At 40.4% G+C, this 20,085-nt stretch overlaps 2 protein-coding genes across 3 annotated transcripts in view; both read right to left on the bottom strand.

Moving 5' to 3' along the window:
* Positions 1–637: 637 nt before the first annotated feature.
* On the bottom strand, positions 638–12,674 carry LOC139452209 (Krueppel-like factor 14). The gene is made up of 2 exons (XM_071233597.1): positions 11,758–12,674; positions 638–5,046 (listed from the first exon to the last, which is right to left on the bottom strand). Exons 1-2 carry the CDS (start codon positions 12,308–12,310, stop codon positions 4,847–4,849), a joined length of 753 nt encoding a protein of 250 aa, XP_071089698.1. The 5' UTR covers positions 12,311–12,674; the 3' UTR covers positions 638–4,846.
* A 2,127-nt stretch (positions 12,675–14,801) lies between these two features.
* The window catches only part of LOC139452782 (uncharacterized), a 29,274-nt gene continuing 23,990 nt past the window's right edge, over positions 14,802–20,085 (bottom strand). For both annotated transcript variants that reach the window (XM_071234397.1, XM_071234398.1), the window contains exons 3-5: positions 18,903–19,048; positions 17,294–17,424; positions 14,802–15,445 (exon numbers count right to left, since the gene is read on the bottom strand). In XM_071234397.1, coding sequence (XP_071090498.1) covers positions 15,307–15,445; positions 17,294–17,424; positions 18,903–19,048 — 416 coding nt within the window. In that variant the 3' untranslated portion in view covers positions 14,802–15,306. The remainder of the gene's footprint in view (positions 15,446–17,293; positions 17,425–18,902; positions 19,049–20,085) is intronic.

The raw sequence follows: 20,085 nt of genomic DNA, 5'->3' as shown, positions 1-20,085 counted from the left end.
TTCTGACAATCATGTATCTGATTTGTTAGTTTTTCGTATGTTTCAGTTAGAATTATAAAAGTTTCTGTATTGTTTTTGAATTGCAAACGCAATGCCGCGGTTCTGTGTTTATGTTTTCTAAAATGGATATAATTTGTAAGATGGTTGGAGAGAAATAAGTTTGTTCGTCATTTTTTGGCAATAGAAGCGATTTGTTTTCCCGACCAAGGTGAATCCTGGAATCCTGAGGTATTATTTGTATTGTCGAATTAGAAGCATTTTCACCGGTTAGAGTGAACTGCCGGGCCAAACAAAGTAAACTCCTGCAAATTCACACATCACTCTGCTCAGTGCCGTGTACTGTGAAATTTGGCACTTCGCGTTCCTTGAGACGCCATGTGACGTCACCTGTTGGGCATGGGGTATCTCCTGTTATACCCTCACCAAAGACATCACCATCGAATAACCATTTCGTGTTTGTTTCATTTTAGCCACCATCAAACAAGGATGCTTTCTTTTGCCTGAAAGTTATGTACACATCAACTCAGACGCTTAAACCTACTTACCTATATACAGCAGTCGACCTCACAGTGGCAATGCCACATTCATAGATAAATAATGCTCAATAAAAACACCAATATATTTTAAACAATCAGGTTTTATTCCAATAATTTGTCCCCAGAAAGAATCACAATTCCTGGAAGCACTAAATGTACTAACGATGTGTGACGCTATCAAAAACAATAGTCCATTATAGGCCAAACCTGCACCACGAGGAACACTAGGCATGGTGCGGCTGGACCACGGCAATCTGTTGAGCAAAGACTAGTGGTAAACATGCATAAATAGTGGAAAATAAATAACGAGCAACATTCTACTGAACAACAATTAAAGTGGACTCCCGTTACCCCTCGAACTGGGGATGGGGAGTGTGTGTGTGTGTGTGTGTGTGGGGGGGGGGGGGGTTCAGAAGTGGCGTAGGATGGCTATGATATGCAGGGTGGCGGTGGGGTGTGGGCGAGCGAGGTGTTTAGGGAAAATGAGTGGCGCCGGGCAGGTGGGGTAGGGGGTTTGGGGCAAGACTGAGGTTGGGTGTGGGTGATGCGCAAGGTGTGGTGAGGTTGTTGCAGCCATAAGGGAGTGGTTGAGTGTTGGAGCCATAAGGGGTGGTTGGGTGTTGGAGCCATAAGGGAGTGGTTGGGCGTTGGAGCGTTAAGTGGTGGTTGGGTGTTGGAGCGTTGGAGCCTTAAGGGGTGGTTGGGTGTTGGAGCCATAAGGTGTGGTTGGGTGTTGGAGCCATAAGGAGGTGGTTGGGTGTTGGAGCCATAAGGGGTGGTTGGGTGTTTAAGCCATAAGGGGTGGTTGGGTGTTGGAGCCATAAGGGTGGTTGGGTGTTGGAGCCATAAGGGGGTGGTTGGGCGTGGCAGTTGATGTGTTGTATGTGGTATTGCATGGGAAGCAGGGATGCGTCAGCAGCACTTGTAGTTGGTGATGAGGATGAAGTTGCGGCTGGGAACTAGGTGATATGGGTAGGGGTAGGTAGGATTGTTTTTTTTTTGGTGATGGGGGCTAGATAAGGGTGAGACCTGGGGTCAGGGTGGGGAAGTAGGAGATAGGGGTTGGGAAGGGCTAGGTAGGGGTTGGTAGGACATAGATGGTGGTGTAAGAGAGCATTTCAAAACAACAACAGTTCCAAAGTATAGTGTGTGCATATGCATGACATGCATAAGGTTATGCACGCTATAAGGTATTCGAGACAACGAGATTTGACCAACACTTGAGCATTGCTGGAAAAGCCCTGAAAAATCGTGAGACGGTGGAGGCTTCGTGTCATGGATGAAATATCTCTCACATATTACACGAATATCTTCCTCCAAATACATCTTCAATATTTGTTAAACTATACAAAAAGTCACATAACAAATTACACAAAAATGTAAAAATAAAAATAAATAAATTTCAATAGTCAACATTTCACAAATATACATGTTATTTAATCGGATAAAACGAAAATGAGACATGACTCAGAAAGTGTTTCAACATTATATTGCTCACACGGGTATTAAATTTGGGTTATAAGCCTAAAGCCAGTTTTAATGATTTAGTTTAACATCAATATTTTCAAACGTTTGTCTTCTAAAGTTGACCACATGATTCCATGATTGTTAAGGATGCCCCACAATAATTATTTTGCAAGTTTAGGGAAAGGTACGAGACTTGCTGAGGCAGTGTGAACCGTGGCAAGCATCCTCTAATGATTCTAAAAGTCTGTTTAGTGCTTTTTTATATCTAGAGAAGACTATATGACGTTGAGCGGGCTAGGCACTGCCGGACATCAAGTCCCGAAATACAAAAGGTCTGCGTGCACCATGCGTCTATATCCTTGAAAGTTCATGATGACAAACGGGATCGGGTGGTCAGGCCCGATGACTTGACTGACGCATGTCATCGTAGCCCATTGCGTAGATAGATGTTCATGATGTCAATTACTGGATTGTCTGGTCCAGACTCGATTATTCACAGACCGCCGTCATATAGCTGAAATATTGCTGAGTGCGACGTTAAACAACAATCAAATATAACGTTCGGCGTTTTCATCAAGGGAGTTACTCACCTAAAGATTGGAATGTACTTCTCATTTGAACGTGTCTTATTTTGTTGAGAATTTTAAGACGTTGTCTGACAACAACATGTAAATACATGTTATTAAATAGAAGCATCGAATAGAAAGTCCAATCACAAATCTGCCAAGCTATTTCATATTCCACACTTATTGTGGTGCAGTCCTAGGCAGTTTGATCCAAGTCATTGTCGATTTGTCTGTTAACACAATGCCATGACATACACCAAACTAGCAAATTTGATTACCCTAACAGCAGAAACACTGTGTTCTAAGTTCATCTGGACCAGTGACTGAGTGAGTACGCTTTACATCGCTTTAACCAATATTCAAGCAACATCTCTGAAAGGGACGCCAGAAATGGATTTCACATAGTGTACCTATGAGGGAAATCGAACCCGGGACTTTAACCCTTAGGCTACCCGACCGACCCTACGTCTAGACGAAGCCAAGGTACATCCCTGCCTGTGGAGTTGAGTGACTCTTTAAATAGTCTGTCCGTACACTGATCGAGTTTTGTACTCCTGTGTTAACGTGATCAAAATCCTCTGCAATACGCGTTTGTGTCATACACCAATTAGAACTCAGCAGTGCATAAACACCGCACCGCTATCATTAACTGTGAATGTACCAAACAAAGGTATCCTTCTATTAGACTTGTCCTGTTTAACTGGCCAGGCATAAACATACATACAATTCATAACTGTTATATATCATAAACGCTATCAATTACTTTTTTGTGTGCCATAAAGAATGTAAGAGGACATACATGTGTATTCTATGTACATAATTTAAAATCAGATCTAAATTCAGATCTTTCATTCTTACACCAATGCCTCTCTTAACGGGATGGGTTTCTTGTCGCTGTGAAAGATAGGATGTAATGAGATTGCATTTGGAGCTAAGTTGTGTTCCTCACAGTAAAACCTGCCTTTTCAAGTGCAATCAGTGGGGCGACAACTGTTTGTCACGAAGAACATATTAATGTAACTTTGTACTTTCGAGTATCTATCGAGTGAAAGATGTGGAACTTTTTGGATAGGATCTTCTTGATCATTTCTGTACGCACGGGGAGTCTCATTAATCCTTTCATGCGCGTCACTAACAATGACTTGCCCAGAACTATATTTATATACATGCAATTTGAGCTTAATATTGTAATAAGTAACTTATTTACCGTAGTTTTCCCTGTATACAACTCATCATTTTGAACACGTCATGTTAGTATCAATAATCGGCTCTCTACAATAGCACCACAAAGGAACAGACACACACACGCTGTGGAAGCTGTGAAACACTGAGGTCACACTTCGGTCGCTGAGGAAGCATTATGATAAACGGTCTTTTTTAATAATTTCAGAGACCTTGTTGGCTATATAGCCTTCATTTAAGCATACTCTGATTAATGTGTGAGTGCGTGGGTGAGTGAGTTTTAGGCCGCTTTGAACAATATTTCAGTCCTAGCATGGCTTGTCTCCTTAAGCTGGGAATAAATTGTGACGCAGTCGTTGACGGTTACTGTTCCTGATGGGTAAAGTTATTCCAACCAAGAATGCTCATAGGTCGAATTAGGGATTGGAATCAAGGACTTGCAGATACTGGCACGGCGAGGCAAAACCACTCTGCACAGCCTGTCCTTGCTCCTCAGACTACGAGGACACCCGTCTCGGTTTGAGCATACACTTATCACGTTATGGGTAGTGGTACTAAGCCATGCACCAATACCAGGATAACATGTCTGCCCGCATAACTCGTCTACCAGGATAACACGTCTACCAGGATAACACGTCTACCTAGATAAGGTGTCAACCTGGATAATGTGTTTACACGGATAACACGTTTACCTGGATAAGATGTCAACTTGGATAACGTGTCTACCCCGATAACATGTATATCCGGATAACACGTCTACCAGGATAACATGTTGCAACAACGCCAACGAGGACTTAACAGCCTACCTACCTACACAAAGCCTGCATATTATGCACAAGAAGACAACACCATTCTCAGCAACAGACAGAGTAACGGCTCGCTGATGTCAATGTCTTCAACGTACTTGTTGTGAAGTGTGCACCATAAGCTTATTATCTCCTGGTCAGATGACAATCTATTCCTTTTGAGTATGGAGGCCAAGGTTGACTTCTCCTGAAACGATTTTCACCTTCGGATTGTACAATTAGTTATGTGCGTCTGTGGGCCAGCACGAACTGATTGAGTCTTTCCTCACGCCCCTGAATCACAATGCTATCACACTGTGAATATAGCGTCTGTCGTGGAATGAATCTTCACGTGTTTGTTGAGGTGGTCTTTTCTTGTGAAGGCTTTCTTGCACGAGTCGCACACGTACGGACGTTCTCCTGTGTGGATACGTCGATGTCGGGTCAACTCTTCGTTACGGATGAACGATTTCTTACATCCGTGTTCTTGACATACGAATGGCCTTTCACCTGGAATTGAAAGAAACATTCAAGGTTGAGTTTAATGAATGGGTGAGATTGGGTGGGTGAGTTGACGGGTGAGATGGGTGAGACGTATTACGGAGGAGGACACTAGAAAAAGGTTTAACATTGTTTCCGGGTCTTCACTGGGACGAGCCAACTTTAAAACCACTAGGCTACACACCACCTAGTCGGTCATACATACACTGAAACAAATATATCCAATATAGCCCATGCAAGTCTATAATATTTGGCAAGTCTAGATTACTGCAGTTTGTTTGTGTTCCTGTTTAACGTCCCACTCAGCAATATTCCAGCTTTTAGACGGCGATCTGAAAATAATTGAGTCTGGACCAGACAATCCAGTGATTGATATCGTGAGCTTCGATCTACGCAGTTGGGATATTATGACATGTGTCAACCAAGTCAAAGAGCCTGACCACCCGATCCCGTTAGCTGCTTCTTACGGCAAGCATAGTCGCCACTTACGACAGGCAAGGGTTGATGATGACCTATTCTAACCCGGATCCATATTCAGTAATATTCCAGCTCGATTCATGCAATCAGGGCACGATGACACTCAGTCAGTCAAAACACCGAGTCGGACCACCTGATCTTTTAACTCAAGTTACTGAATTCTATTAGATTCGCTGAGGGTGGCCTAGTGGTACGTGAACTTGATGTCCTACGTTCGAATTCGATATAATTTATGGATCGGTAGGTGTGTGATAAACTGCTGAGATGGGGTATTACATATGACTCAAGAAGTGAACTCGATGTACTTCAGAAGCAAGTCAGAAAAAGATACTGGGGTTGATTGCTCATGTTAAGAAATCTATAAACTTGCAAACACAAGTGTAAGGGCGAACCCTCACTGCAAGCGGTTAGTGAAAGGATGTCACTCAACCGTGACAAGAAGGACAGTGTCGCTCTATATGTGTACATATATAATATAAATAGATTGAATTTTGATCCGGTGTCTTTTATCAAGTATAAACACATAATTTATTCACGATTTCAAAACGCCGGCTTTTCTATTGAGTCCGATAAATTCTATGCATACATGCATAAAAGACACCGAAAAAATACACAACCCTGTCTAACCCCGTATCATATTTATGAAACATCCGGACCGAGGAGTGGTCTGCGTCTGTGTAATACATCTACTTTATGGCAAGTTTAGCAGAGAGTGACTTTTAACTACAAACTACTCTAGACTCTAAAGCTACTTTGGAGGATTTATATTGCAAATTTATAGCATATATCAGTAAGGGGCTCGTATATCCCCTGGACAGAAAAAGATTTAGAGAGTTGTGACTACGCAGTCAACAGTGAGCGCAGCATGAACAGGGGCCAAAGATGATTTGAACTAACCACACCCTCAATAAGACAACCTGATTCTAATATATTTACTATTTGTCACGTGCCGTTGATTTACAGAGAAGGGCGTGAGCGGGTATGTTGTATAAACTCTTTATGTGAATACAGGTTTTAAGCTTAACGAGTGTTGTATTCACGATCATAGTGGGAGTGAATTTATCGTGTGTGTATGGTTAGGAAGATACGATGTCCACCATGACAACCTAATTTGTACCAGGTCATACAGATTATGACGTATGTCACGTGAGAGACTGGGTGAGGTTTCGCTTTACTCACTGCGCTAGTGCAACATAAGTGGGCGGTTCGTGAGAGACATGATATGTTGACGTACATCGCAAAACACTGGGGGCGTATTTGATTCGTCTGATCAAAATGTCATCCAACTAGTCGATACAGGTCAAACTGGAATTGGTCAAATTGTAATGCTTGGAGGACATGGGTGATCTTGGCTGGCTATTCTTATGCTTTGACAATTTATATTTACATAATGTCTGTTATATCAAAACAATTATTATGAAGTGAATGGATAAGGGAGTGACTTTGATTTTACGCATTTGGGGGCAATATTCCAACAATATCCACATTTCACATAACATACAATAGACATAATCCGTATTTGGATACACGATATCAAACCATAGTGTAGATATGGATTCTGCTGGGATCAACGGTTTCGTCTTAATAACGCGAGTATGCAAATTCGCTTTAGGTAGTAGGTTAAATTACAGAATATGATACAAATATTGGCTGAGAGAATTACATTGATGACGTTGGTTACAACGGAGTGATGTAAGTGATGTCATACTGCATGTAACACAGTGTACTGATGACGTTGTTTACAATGGAGAGGTGTAAGTGATGTCATACTGCATGTAACCCATTGAACTGATGATGTTGTTTACAATGGAGAGGTGTAAGTGATGTCATACTGCATGTAACCCATTGAACTGATGACGTTGTTTACAATGGAGAGATGTAAGTGATGTCATACTGCATGTAACACAGTGTGCTGATGACGTTGTTTACAATGGAGAGGTGTAAGTGATGTCATACTGCATGTAACACAGTGTACTGATGATGTTGTTTACAATGGAGAGATAGATGTAAGTGATGTCATACTGCATGTAACCCATTGAACTGATGATGTTGTTAACAATGGAGAGGTGTAAGTGATGTTATACTGCATGTAACACACTGTACTGATGACGTTGTTTACAATGGAGAGGTGTAAGTGATGTCATACTGCATGTAACACAGTGTACTGATGACGTTGTTTACAATGGAGAGATGTAAGTGATGTCATACTGCATGTAACACAGTGTGCCGAGATAACGAACTGTATTGAAATAGTCGGAAACAGAAGGAAATGTTACCTTTATGTACCTGTATGATAAAGAAGCGTATATATCTGAATACAAGATATATTGTGTGTGCTGGTAGTGGTGAGGCAGAGGAGAGTTTAGTTTATTTACAATCCTTGCATGCAGTGTTTACATGAGTACAGTGCGAACCGGAATAGCGAGAAAAAACGGCCAGTTTGACGATATGGTGCACTCGGCATCATGTGGCTCCCTTTTTACCATATATGGTTGGAGATCTCATAATCGGAGATCTCATAATGTCTGTGGTATATGACAACGGGTAAAACGTTACTTCTTCCTGTGATGAAACTATTCTCCTTACCTTTAGGTAAGGTTTTGGTTATAATATATTATTAACATGAAAAGAAATAGACGTCTATCTCAAAGTCCTTATCTGGGGAGCGACGCCAACACCATCTCACAAACTGAGGCCATAAAGAAAATACTGGTCATAGCAGATGGCTATTATGGACCCCACGCATACAATACACTGTTGTAAAACTGTTAACATTAAGGAGCTTTGTTAATACGATCGTTATATACTATATATGGCACATGAAAACCGCCATTAATGAATATTACACATAATAGAAAAATAAATATAACAATATATTCTTTCCTAAACACTATATATGTTTCTAGTCAAAGGTCCGGGGACAATATCGTTTTATTTACATCTTGACAAATAGAATATATTCAAGTTTGTTTAGTACTGTGTCTTGTGTAGCAATAAAGGGATATTTTACCGTGGGAAGAATTTCTTGCCGAGGACGTGTTATGAAGGGGATAGTTCTTTTGTAAAAGTTTATGGGAATATAGTTATGATGAATACATTAAGGAACTTAGATAATGTAACATGTTATTGCCTGTGACGGCGTCATAGCGTGCACGTGCACAAACCTTTATTCAAGGTATCTAATCTAATACTAGCATTATGATTTTTATTTCATGTAAGATTTAATTTTTTAAAGATGTTTTTAGCTGTTGCAGATTATATCTACACATTTTCAAAATCATGTCATGTACTCTCTGTAAAATGTCTTCATATACATGGTGCGTGAACGTAACTCTTGTAGTATGTATATTCAGAGGGATCAGCCTAGTAGTTTTCTGCGGCGTAAAGGATAAAGGATATGCTTTTGGTGAATGACGAGTATTGACACAAACATACATGGCTACAGCAGTACAGACCTCCTTAAACGAATCTAATTAGTCTACATTTTGTTCACCCCCATACGTTTTCTATTTATATCTGAAATATATTGTAGCTAAACCGCTGAGCTAAAGAAAGAATACACCCATGTTTGTTGGTGGCTAAAATGAAACAAAAAAGAAATGATTATCCGATAGTGATGTATTTCATTCGAGTATATTGATATACATATATGTACTTCTAAAAATCATAATAAGGAGAACTCGCTTTTTCTTTGAAGATGAACTCTCTTTTTCATGGAAGATTTAAAGTGTTTATGGACAAGACCCAAAGATGAACCCCACTGCCCTTTCCTTTTAAACATGTTTTAAATCAATTTTTTTTTGCCTTCCGATGCTTTTATTCTTTACACAAACTGTGGTGAAGTGCTGATATAAAGTTTGAAAGAGAAACAAATTGCTACTTTATTTTTAACCCCATAACGGACTACAAGTGATTAGCGGTGTGCTCAGAAAATCGATCAGCAGTCTTTAGATACGTACAGTCAATGTAATATTATTATGAACTTTCAATTACTTGACCCGAATTTTGTTTCTGTATGTAGGAAATTCTATATCAAAATCCATCAACTATCATGATTTAAGGTAATTTTTGTGTCATATGTTCTGTATCATACATTTGAATGTTTTAAACGTATTAAAAAACAATGTATTTTTTGTAGTTTTTTAACTATTATTATTTATTGAGAAAAGTAATAAAGTCGTGAGGAGTTTGTAAAGAAGGTGAAACTAATACTTGAAGTTGACATCCACTAATTATTAGATAATAGATACGGGTCCAAAAAACTGTAGCAGACTAAACTGACAACCGACTGGTCAGTCTGTCCACCTGGAGTGAGTCCTACATCACTGAGTAAGGTGGTAGGTCAAGGTTGTCAGCCTTCCCTTCCTCAGATCAGTATGTATATATTTCATTAGCTAACCGACTGAGGCAGCAGATGAGCCATAGCCAGCAGTGTCCGACAGCGGACAGAACCTACAGCCTGATGCTCCTTAAATCTCTATGTACTTTCTAATACAGACGACTTAGTCCACTTAGTCCGGCTACAATATTACTGGATACAAGACCACGAGCCAGCGGTTTTGTCGAGCCCTGTATGGGGTGTATATTTTACATTTTCCAAACACATCTGACACAAAACCATTTAATAAAAGTATGTGAATAGACCTCTGTCACTATCTGGCTACAACAACATTTACATTGTTATCGTACAATATGAGTTCTTAAATATTATAAAAATGCATGATATATTTCGTTTTAAGCAACACAAAAGGTTATTGACATGTATATACATAAAGGGTCCTGTCGACAAATTCATGCTTGGGCGCCCCTTCACAGCGAAATACATCAACCATAATTATAACATTATGTATGTTTGAAGTTACCGCTATCAATGTTACAGCTACGTCATTTGACCACCAAACACGCATTAAAAACCTACGTTACCATGATGATCAAGATCAGCGGGCACATTTCAATCGACATCTTGTATTAGTGAATTTCTTTTATACAGCCGAGTAGTTGTCGCCCACGTTTCTAAACAAACGAAACAGCTCATATTTTACACTGTAGCTCTATCACCACTGTTATCGATGCGTATATATATATATATATATATATATATATATATATATATATATATATATATATATATATATATATATATATATATATATATATACTGAAGGAAAAGACTCCCCCCTCCCCCTAATCGATGAATGTTATGTGCGAAAATACGGCAAACCATTCAGAATGCGTGTATGACTGCGGTCAAAGAAACCCTCACGAATAAGTTTTCATTTTACATATGTCGTTCATTTACAAATATACCCAAGCTACAGTATAATGTGTTCAATCATACTGTAGAATACTGTAATACTGATGTGTTTTCAAAAGCTTCTGGAATATATATGAGATATGGGGGAAGTATACGTGAATCATTACGCTACGAGTTGACAATTCTTTTAACTATGCCCGTTTGCGCCTAGACGGAACGCAGTCTCAAAACTCCTCACGAATGTGTTTGACGTTACCGATATCCGTGTTGCAGCTACATCATTTGACTATTAAACACACATTGATAAGCTACGTTACCATGATGATCAAGATCAGCATGCACATTTCATTAAATACACAATACATTTTTCGACATCTTGCATCAGCGATTTTTTTTATGCAGCCGGTTAGTTATCGCCCACGTTTCTAAATAAAAGAAACAGCTCTTTTTTTACACTGGATAGTTTTATCATCACTGTTATCAAAGTTACACTATTCATAATAACGAGGTTTCGTTAAACATGATCTAGAGCTGCGTTTTGCCCTTCGAAGCATTACCATATTAGTAAACATGTCATGTACACTTTGTATAATTAGACCTCATTAATACAAACATTTAAGGCACAATCTATAGTTTCAAAACCAACGGTATACTAAACTGCCAGGCAAAAGAAAACGTACACCCATATTTGATAATGGCTAATACTGATACTAACAAGAAATTGTTATTCGATGGTGATGTATTTGATATGGTGTTTGATATCGTAGTTGTGTTTTGATCTAAACTTTGCACTGTTTCGGCGACAGTTTCAACGTTTCAACGTTTTGATAACGTTGTATTTTTTGGTAAAATCTAATTTTCAGTGTGTATTCCTTTTTTTGCCCCGGCAGTTCAGTACTTGATCTGCAGTAAATATGCATATGATGTAACGCCCCGGAGTAATAGTGTCCATATTGTCGAGGTTTCGTTGTAGCTAGTTCCATCCCTACCTGTGTGTATCCGAATGTGCCCAAGTAGTTGGCCTCTGTTACTGCAACTAATTACACAATACGGGCACTTGAATATCTTCACCTTGGATTTGAACCGACCCCCGCACTTGAGACCATCTGGGGACATTCCCCGGGGGCTATCCTCTAGGGAGGGGGAACTATCCTCACCCCTGCTGTCATACAACGCCGACACATAATGGCGTGGACTGCCGGACATACTGAGGTCTTGGGGTCTCTCTGACCTCCAAGGCCATGTTGGCCCCCTTGACACATGATGCGGTTCCGATACAGCAGCCTCCCCGAATCTCGGCGACGTTTTCACATAGTCTCGTTCATGAATAGGGTCCCGCACTCTATGGTCAAGTATAGAACTGAACACGGAACAGCACGACGGCCTATTCAGTTTCTCCCAACACTGCACTGAGAGTGTCAAATCTGTGGGTTCGAATCTGGGTGGCGTCGGATCAAAATCGTTAACTCTGCTCGAGTCTCTTATCAAAACCCTCGGAGAAAATATTTTGGGAAATGGAACAGCTGGTACCACCTCCATCATGTCTTGGACTAAAGTTGATGAGACAAGTGAGTCATTTCTTCATTTCGTGCAAATGCCTTCCAAATGTAATCACGTGGTAGGGCGGATATGTACCGATTTCTTTACATATGTTTTCAAACCCCATCTTCACCAACATAACGTTAGAAATATCGGACAATGGCCGGGGCGAACCTCCACTTCCCATAAGACCGCATGTTTGCAGAAGAGGGTTCGGCGTGTTCCTCTTCAAATAACCGTCCTTTGAGACCGTTCATATCAAGTCCTTTACCAGCGCAATTGCAGCTCTCATTCAAACCTTAAATAGTATGCAATGAATTAACCAGAATCGCGCCCACTATTATCCCTATTTCACGACTCCAACCGACAGTCGTATTTCCGTCCCTAGTTTTGTTTATCTCCGTGTGAATACATGTGTCCATCACGATGGCACCTACACTGTGATTGGACAAACGAGCGAGGTAAATATATATCTATGTATACCGCTCAATGTGCGCTCATAAATCTTATACCTTCACGGATGAGAGGCTTGGGAAAAGGGCGTTTCTCTCAGTTAGATAAAAAGAAATCTGTTGTACTCACTCTTACTGAACGTTAAACCCGTCAAAAATATCGGGGTAGTCAGTCTGGTGGTGGGGTTTCTTGTAGAGGAGACGCACTTGTTGTCATTGTTCACTATAGTACAGGATAATATTGAGTTACTGTTTAGAAAACCGAGTCATTCGAGCTGCAACGTATTTGCATACACTTGGGTGTATGCTTATTCAAACGGGCTTGCAGCAATGTCGCATTGTCTATATTCATGTTGAGATTGACTCAGGATTATGTTTTTTGGAAAGCTCAGACGTATACATAACGTAGCATCGATATGATGCAATACTAATTCACAAAGACACATTACGATGTTGCACTCGGGCTTCCTCTCAAGGGGAACGAACATATACTTATTACAGGGATATTCCTCCTACCCTACGAAACCTGATCATCGTGTGAATTAACCTCCCACGATATGGCTTCAATGCGACGTAGATGTATATTCCTGTTGGGGGCAATGTTGGCCCTGCCGACTTAGGCGCTGCCGTTCGTTGTGAAAAGTAGCAGCCCTCAAGTGTGCCAGAAAGTTGTGATCGAGGGTTCGAATCCCTTTTGCGCCCTGATTTTGTTTCTAGGTTTTTCAGTACCACATCTGTGCTCATAGGTTTCACCAAAGTGTTAAACGTCCAAGAAATCTTTCCTCCCACATAAAACTGACAAGCTGTGATTTTAGTATTTGTTGTAACGCGGAACTCAGTAATATTCGAGCTATGTGACGACGGTCTGTTCATAATCGATTCTGGACCAGACAATCCAGTGATTGACATCCTGAGCATCGATCTACGCAACTGGGATACGATGACATGCATCAACCAAGTCAGCGAGCCTGACCACCTGATCCCGTTTGTCGCCTCTTACGACAGAGTGTCACCTCTTACAATAAGGATGGGTTGTCTAAGACCAATTCTAACCCGGAGTGAAATCCTGTTCAAAGCCTGCGTTAAATCACTCTATAGTCGTGTTACTCAGTCTATTGTCACAGCACGGAAAGTAAATCGGTGGTTTTTGGAAACTGAATCTACGATAACAGTGAAACCTCGTTAATTCGGATCCGTTAATCCGGCAACTCCATCTTCCACACTATTACTGCTTAGAACACTTAAAAGGAAACAAAGTGGCAATACTCCGCACCCAGGATTCCTTAATCAGGATTCTTTTTAATCCGGACAAATTCAGTGGGAACACTGTCGCCCGGGATAACGGGGTTTCATTGGATAGTTGTGTAAATTATGGTAAATTCCGTATCTCTGTAAATGCACATTGTAAATTGATATCTCTTCTTTTCGCAATGCTACGATATCTATAAGCTGCTATTGTTACACTTAACCACTTATGAATTAAAAGTCATTTACAAATATTTGATGTTTGAAGAATATAGGATTACTTTTTTTCTATTTCTGTGACATATTGTTGGCTAAAAATGTGGTTGGCTCAGCCCAGACCGACAAAAGGACAGTCTCGGCAAGCCTATTGGTAGGTGTGTACGATCTGTATCTCCAGTTCATAGCACTGAAAGCGCACGACGCATTTAATTAAAAAAATGACACATATTGGTACCTTGTCAGTGTCAACATCATTATTCGCGTTGCTGCAATGTGACACCCTGGTTACGTGAGATGGGAACGGTAGTGCTTTGAGGTAAAGTGTGTGAATCAGATAGTTGTCATGGCAAAACTAAAGGTGTAGATTTCATACAGCCCTGGCGGCTACACAATTAATACCAAAACGTGAATTTTCTTTAATTTTATTAAACGAGACACAGATTTACAGTTGTTCGAAATTGTGTTAAAAACAAAACACAAGGAAAAGTGGCGACATCTAAGTACATTAGCACGATTTAAGTCATTTGAAGCAGTGGCGGAAGCTCTCGAACTTCATATGAAATAGGTATTGACACGTCTGGTTTGTTTAATCCATCACTAGTTGTTTATGCAGGTCAATAGATGAATATTGTATCCCAGACTATGGCTAAATCGTAGGCACCCACAACCTTATGTTAATATATGAATGGAAAAAACAAATGATATAGCTCCGTCTATTCCCTAGATGATAAAGCATAGTTATTCTCTGATTTTAGATGGCTTAAATTTAATTGAAAAAAGAACACTTTTCGATCTTATATATTTGTTCAAATATTTTAAAAATAGGCATCAGGATATAAAGTAAACTCCGGATGTGACGAAGTCTGATATACCGAATAGTTGTTATTACGAACTCGATACTTGTACCGTAGTGGTGGTAATGCACGTAATTGTTCATGTGATTAACAAAGTGCAGATGGGAGACAGACGTTCAGGGTCCCTTTGAGTTCGTCACGTCCGGAGTTGAGTGCATATATATTTGAACACACGAAGAGGGTTCTTTGTCAATGGAGGAGCTCCTTTATCTACACACTCAGTGTCCTCCTAGAGCATGTTCAATCCTTCCTTGTCCCAGGTGCCCATGTCAAATCGGCTGCGAGACATGATATTCATCCAGTTGGTCACAGGTTTGGGGGCTGCGAGGGTTCCTTGCATGGGAGATTTGCCGGCTGTTGACCGAGGTCTGAAATAATAAGAGAAATGTATAGCGACATTCGCTGACATCCAAGCCTCCACCCCGCATATGTAGTGAAACCTCGTTAATGTGGACAATACCTTAGCGAAGAAGTGCAAAAACAGATGTGTTCGGAGTTAGAATCCAGTAACGTGCATTTAGTTAGTTAAATACATTGACAGTCCCGTTCCGTCAACTGAACCTCGATATACGGGGCACCGACTTGTTACATAACTTTTCGAAATCAGTGTGGGACTGAATGTTTTTAAACAAAAGTTTCACGGCGACCAGAGACAACAGCTGTTGATAGCAAGGTCAACGATCCGATGTACGAAAAAACACCATCTATCCGAATACACGTTGTAACCGCCCAATCTTCAGTGTATTGCTTTGTCCGACATGCATGAAATACTTGGGGTATGCGATATGAGGTGGGATCACAGTATAGATACTTTGTATGTGTGTGTGTGTGTGTGTGTGTGTGTGTGTGTGTGTGTGTGTGTGTGTGTGTGTGTTTTATGTGATTTCATTGCAAAGCAAAGCATTTGTTATATCGCGACACAGCCTCTCGCAACAGTTATATGAGACCCGTTCTTCAAGTCGTTTGGACCGGTTTCTGCTAATTTTGTCAATTATTTGTACAAGCACTACGTTACCAACATGTAAATGAAAATGTGTGAAAATGTGTACACGGTGATGGTCAATGCGCATGCGTACGTCTAAGATAAACATACGCTCTTCACGACAACGTCACATGTGTTTACATACCCAGATACACCCATATCTACACACAGCTGGTTGGAGACCCTCTTCACGACAACGTCACATGTGTTTACATACCCAGATAAACCCGTATCTACACAGAGCTGGTTGGAGACGAGTGGCAGCGTGGTGGCTTACTCATTAATAAAAAGGACATATTCCGGCACGCGAGATCCCTCGATTCTACCTGTTGCTAATCACGTGACATGCTATTTTTGCAAATGGCCCCTAAGATACAGCAAACAGCTTGGCTCCCATTCACTGTCATTAACTAGGTGGTAATCGGGGAATGCAGACTTATCGAGATGTTGATATTCGGAAGTGTGGGGGCATGAAAATATAAAGGTCACTCGAAGATGAGTTTGACGGTAGCCATTTTAGTGTGCCCGTTGTCTCGTGATGTAATGTGATGTCCTCAGATCTTTGTATAGCGGTAGCGAGAACTAAGATTTGATTTAAATGAGATACGCTTATACATGTACACTCACAAACGTTACACTCGCATTTGTACTCTCAGATGCGCAACTAACGTACCTTAAACTGAGCAGACAACATTTGACATCGACCAACGTATCGCATGTTCAACACAACATACCCATATCCCCTGCTAAACACATAGTGATTTGGATTCATATTATGGCAGGATTCAAGAGGCGTAGTTAGCGCTACGAATCGCAGATCCAAAACTCGATATAAAAGGTGGTATAAACATAGATATCATTAAAGCAATAAACATAGTGTCTCTGAACAGATTTCAGTGGTAAAAGACCCCGTCCAAGATTAATCGATACGCGAGGGGACGTAACACTTTAACTAATAATTCAAGGACTAGTAATTCAAAGATAAGTAATTCAAAGAATAGTAATTCCAACCAGCGGTTCTTTATTTACATAGTTTTATTTATTTTAAATCCTACCAATAATATTTTCAAGAGATCACACTGGAAAAAAAGTATTCTGATATTAAAATTACTTTATTTTGACCCCTTTATTTTAAAGCAAAAGATATATCCGTTGTAGAATGCTTGATCGCTTTCGCATTTTACCGACGTAGAGTCGCACTTGCTTTCGAAACGTCCCCACAACGATAACCTACCCTGAGTTTGTGACGTCCTTAGTGTTACATTCCTCGACGACGAACGTGCCAGAGCATCCCTTCTCCACCCACCAGTGAGTTGCGTTGAAGTCGTAGTGCCTCCATTGTTTGATACCATCCTCCTCCTCAAGCTGAAACAGGGAACATTACTGTATTTATATACAGCGAAACCCTTTTGGTCCGGAACATTCGGATTTGGGACAGTTATTGCTGGAACTTCATTGTAGGTACGATGCTGTCTGGTGGTAGATATTGTTGTAAACTTATTTGTAGTGATTGTCAGTGGCATCAAATGCAAATGATGGAAGACCGGCAGCGAGTGAATGAATTTAGAGTTACGTCCTTTAGTTGTTGATAAACAAGGGAAGGTTGATCGTTCGAGAAGTTTGTGATGTGATGTGACACTTTCTGGAAGGCTGGCGGTTCCTTTAATATGAGTGACGAGCCTTTAAGTCGACGTCACTTGTGTCTTCTGTACCTGCCAAGTGCGGAAGGGATATCTTTTTGAAAACATCGACTTCCCTCCAGCTCCCAGCACTATTTCCGTGTTCAAGAACTGAGACATTCGACATAACCTTCGCGAGTTCACTTACATTAATTCCTGGGCGTGTTACGCTGTTGCTACATATTTGACCCTTTTCATTGATCACACAAAGTAGTCCTGCCGTATTGATTTATTGGTTAACCTTCGTTTGGAAGTCACATCGTAACAACAAAGGAACATTACTCATCATGTCCGAAAATATGATTATCCGGAAGACTTCCTTGGTATTGGTAACATCCATATTAACGGGGTCCACTCTTGCCTCATTTTGATAAAGGACACGAAGAAAAATGTATGAAATGAAAACCGTACTCAAAGACTGAGGTCACCAATTGGCTTGATGTAACGTCACCAGATAGTGACGTCAGGGAATATGGATTGCGAAAAATCGCGTTGTTCTAAATACCCCACCAACGTGTAAAGTATACTTCCAGACACATATACCGAACGATGAACTTGACGTCAACACATCTGTGGGCCCTATAGAAACTGACACTATCTAAGCAGAACGCAACCATTGCTGCCAGTCGTTAAAAGAGAGGAAATACGTCATTTCGAAAAGCATTTTAGCAAGCTTTTAACTCTTTTATTAACTCGTGTTTTACATTTATTGGTAAACAAACAAAGAGCAAGGCTGTCTACAGCTGTTTCTTCACACAAACTGTGGTCATTTGAATTTTAAACTTGATTTGAAGCACTTTCGCACTGCTTGGTCCACAGTTATTTTGTAACAACTGCAACCTTGCTGGGTCCTACGCTTTGGGGGTAGACACCGAAGCCTATTCTTTCGGCAATAATGCCTATTTGTGGTCAGTTCTTACAGTGTGTGAGTGAGTTAGGTTTCGATCCGCTTTGAACAGTATTTCAGTTATATCACGGCCTGCCAGCTGAAGTGATGGAGGGCTTAGACGTTTACCACTTGGTGAAACCCACGAATAAGGGTATCGTGCTGACAACCCCATTCTTACAATATGACTAACGAAAATGATTTGAATTGTTCTCTTAGTCTAACCATCTACACCTTAATAATAAGTCAACGTCCATGAAATAAACATATTTACTCACGCTAAAGTCGCACCAGTAGACAGTGTTGGGGTCTCTCCAGATGTTGTGGACGGAGATAATCTCAAAGTTAATGTTTTTTCTCTGAAACCTCTTAGGTTTGTTGTTTGGCCTTGTGGTGACATTCTGATTGTACTGGTTACATAGTCCTGTGGAAAACAGCACAGTATACACATGATCGAGTGGAGACTGCAATATGACTCAGTCTGTATTCTGTGAATATAGTCCTGTGGAAAACAGCACAGTATACACATGGTCGAGTGGAGACTGCAATATGACTCAGTCTGTATTCTGTGAATATAGTTCTGTGGAAAACAGCACAGTATACAAATGGTCGAGTGGAGACTGCAATATGACTGAGTCTGTATTCTGTGAATATAGTTCTGTGGAAAACAGCACAGTATACACATGGTCGAGTGGAGACTGCAATATGACTCAGTCTGTATTCTGTGAATATAGTTCTGTGGAAAACAGCACAGTATACAAATGGTCGAGTGGAGACTGCAATATGACTGAGTCTGTATTCTGTGAATATAGTCCTGTGGAAAACAGCACAGTATACAATTAGTCGAGTGGAGACTGTCATATGACAGTATTCTTCGAATATATTCCTTCGGAAAACAGTATTTTATACAAATGGTCGAGCGAAGACTGTACTATGACTGTATTCTGTGAATATAGTCCTGTGGAAAACAGTATTTTATACAAATGGTCGAGTGGAGACTGCAATCTGACTGCTCTTTGTGCATAGTTCTATTGAAAACACTAATTATTTTTTACAATGGTCGAGAGCACAGATATTGAAGTCGAATTAATAATATACATATGTGCCATTAACCTAACTATAAAACTTCAACAACATTGGATGACTGCTTGTAGCTTGTCAGAGAGACCAGACGCCGTTGATATTTGCTCACAATATCAATCACTGTCGGACCCTGGTTCGATTATTTACAAGCCGCCGTTATATAGCTGGAATATGGATGAGTGCGACGTAAAACAACAATCAGGAAAAGCTGTAGTAAATATTTGCTTGTTTGTTTGTTGTTTAACGCCACACTCAGCAATATTCAAGCTATATGATGGCGGTCTGTAAAGTCTTGACCAGACAATCCAGTAATTGACATCATGAGCATCGATCCAAGCAATTTGGAGAGGATGACATGCATCAACTAAGTCAGCGAGC

This window comes from Haliotis cracherodii, unplaced genomic scaffold (assembly GCF_022045235.1).
Source record: "Haliotis cracherodii isolate W230 unplaced genomic scaffold, xgHalCrac1.p SCAF_9, whole genome shotgun sequence".
Lineage (NCBI taxonomy): Eukaryota > Metazoa > Mollusca > Gastropoda > Lepetellida > Haliotidae > Haliotis > Haliotis cracherodii.
Note: the sequence above shows the minus strand (reverse complement) of the source record. Positions and strands in the feature narration are given on the sequence as shown.

Bases quoted from the DNA above. Each gene is read 5' to 3' on its own strand.
- LOC139452209 (XM_071233597.1), bottom strand. From the start codon at position 12,310: ATGATGGAGGTGGTACCAGCTGTTCCATTTCCCAAAATATTTTCTCCG. The intron at 5,047-11,757 runs GTAGGGATGGAA...TTTCAATTCCAG, and splicing joins GCACATTCGGATACACACAG to GTGAAAGGCCATTCGTATGT.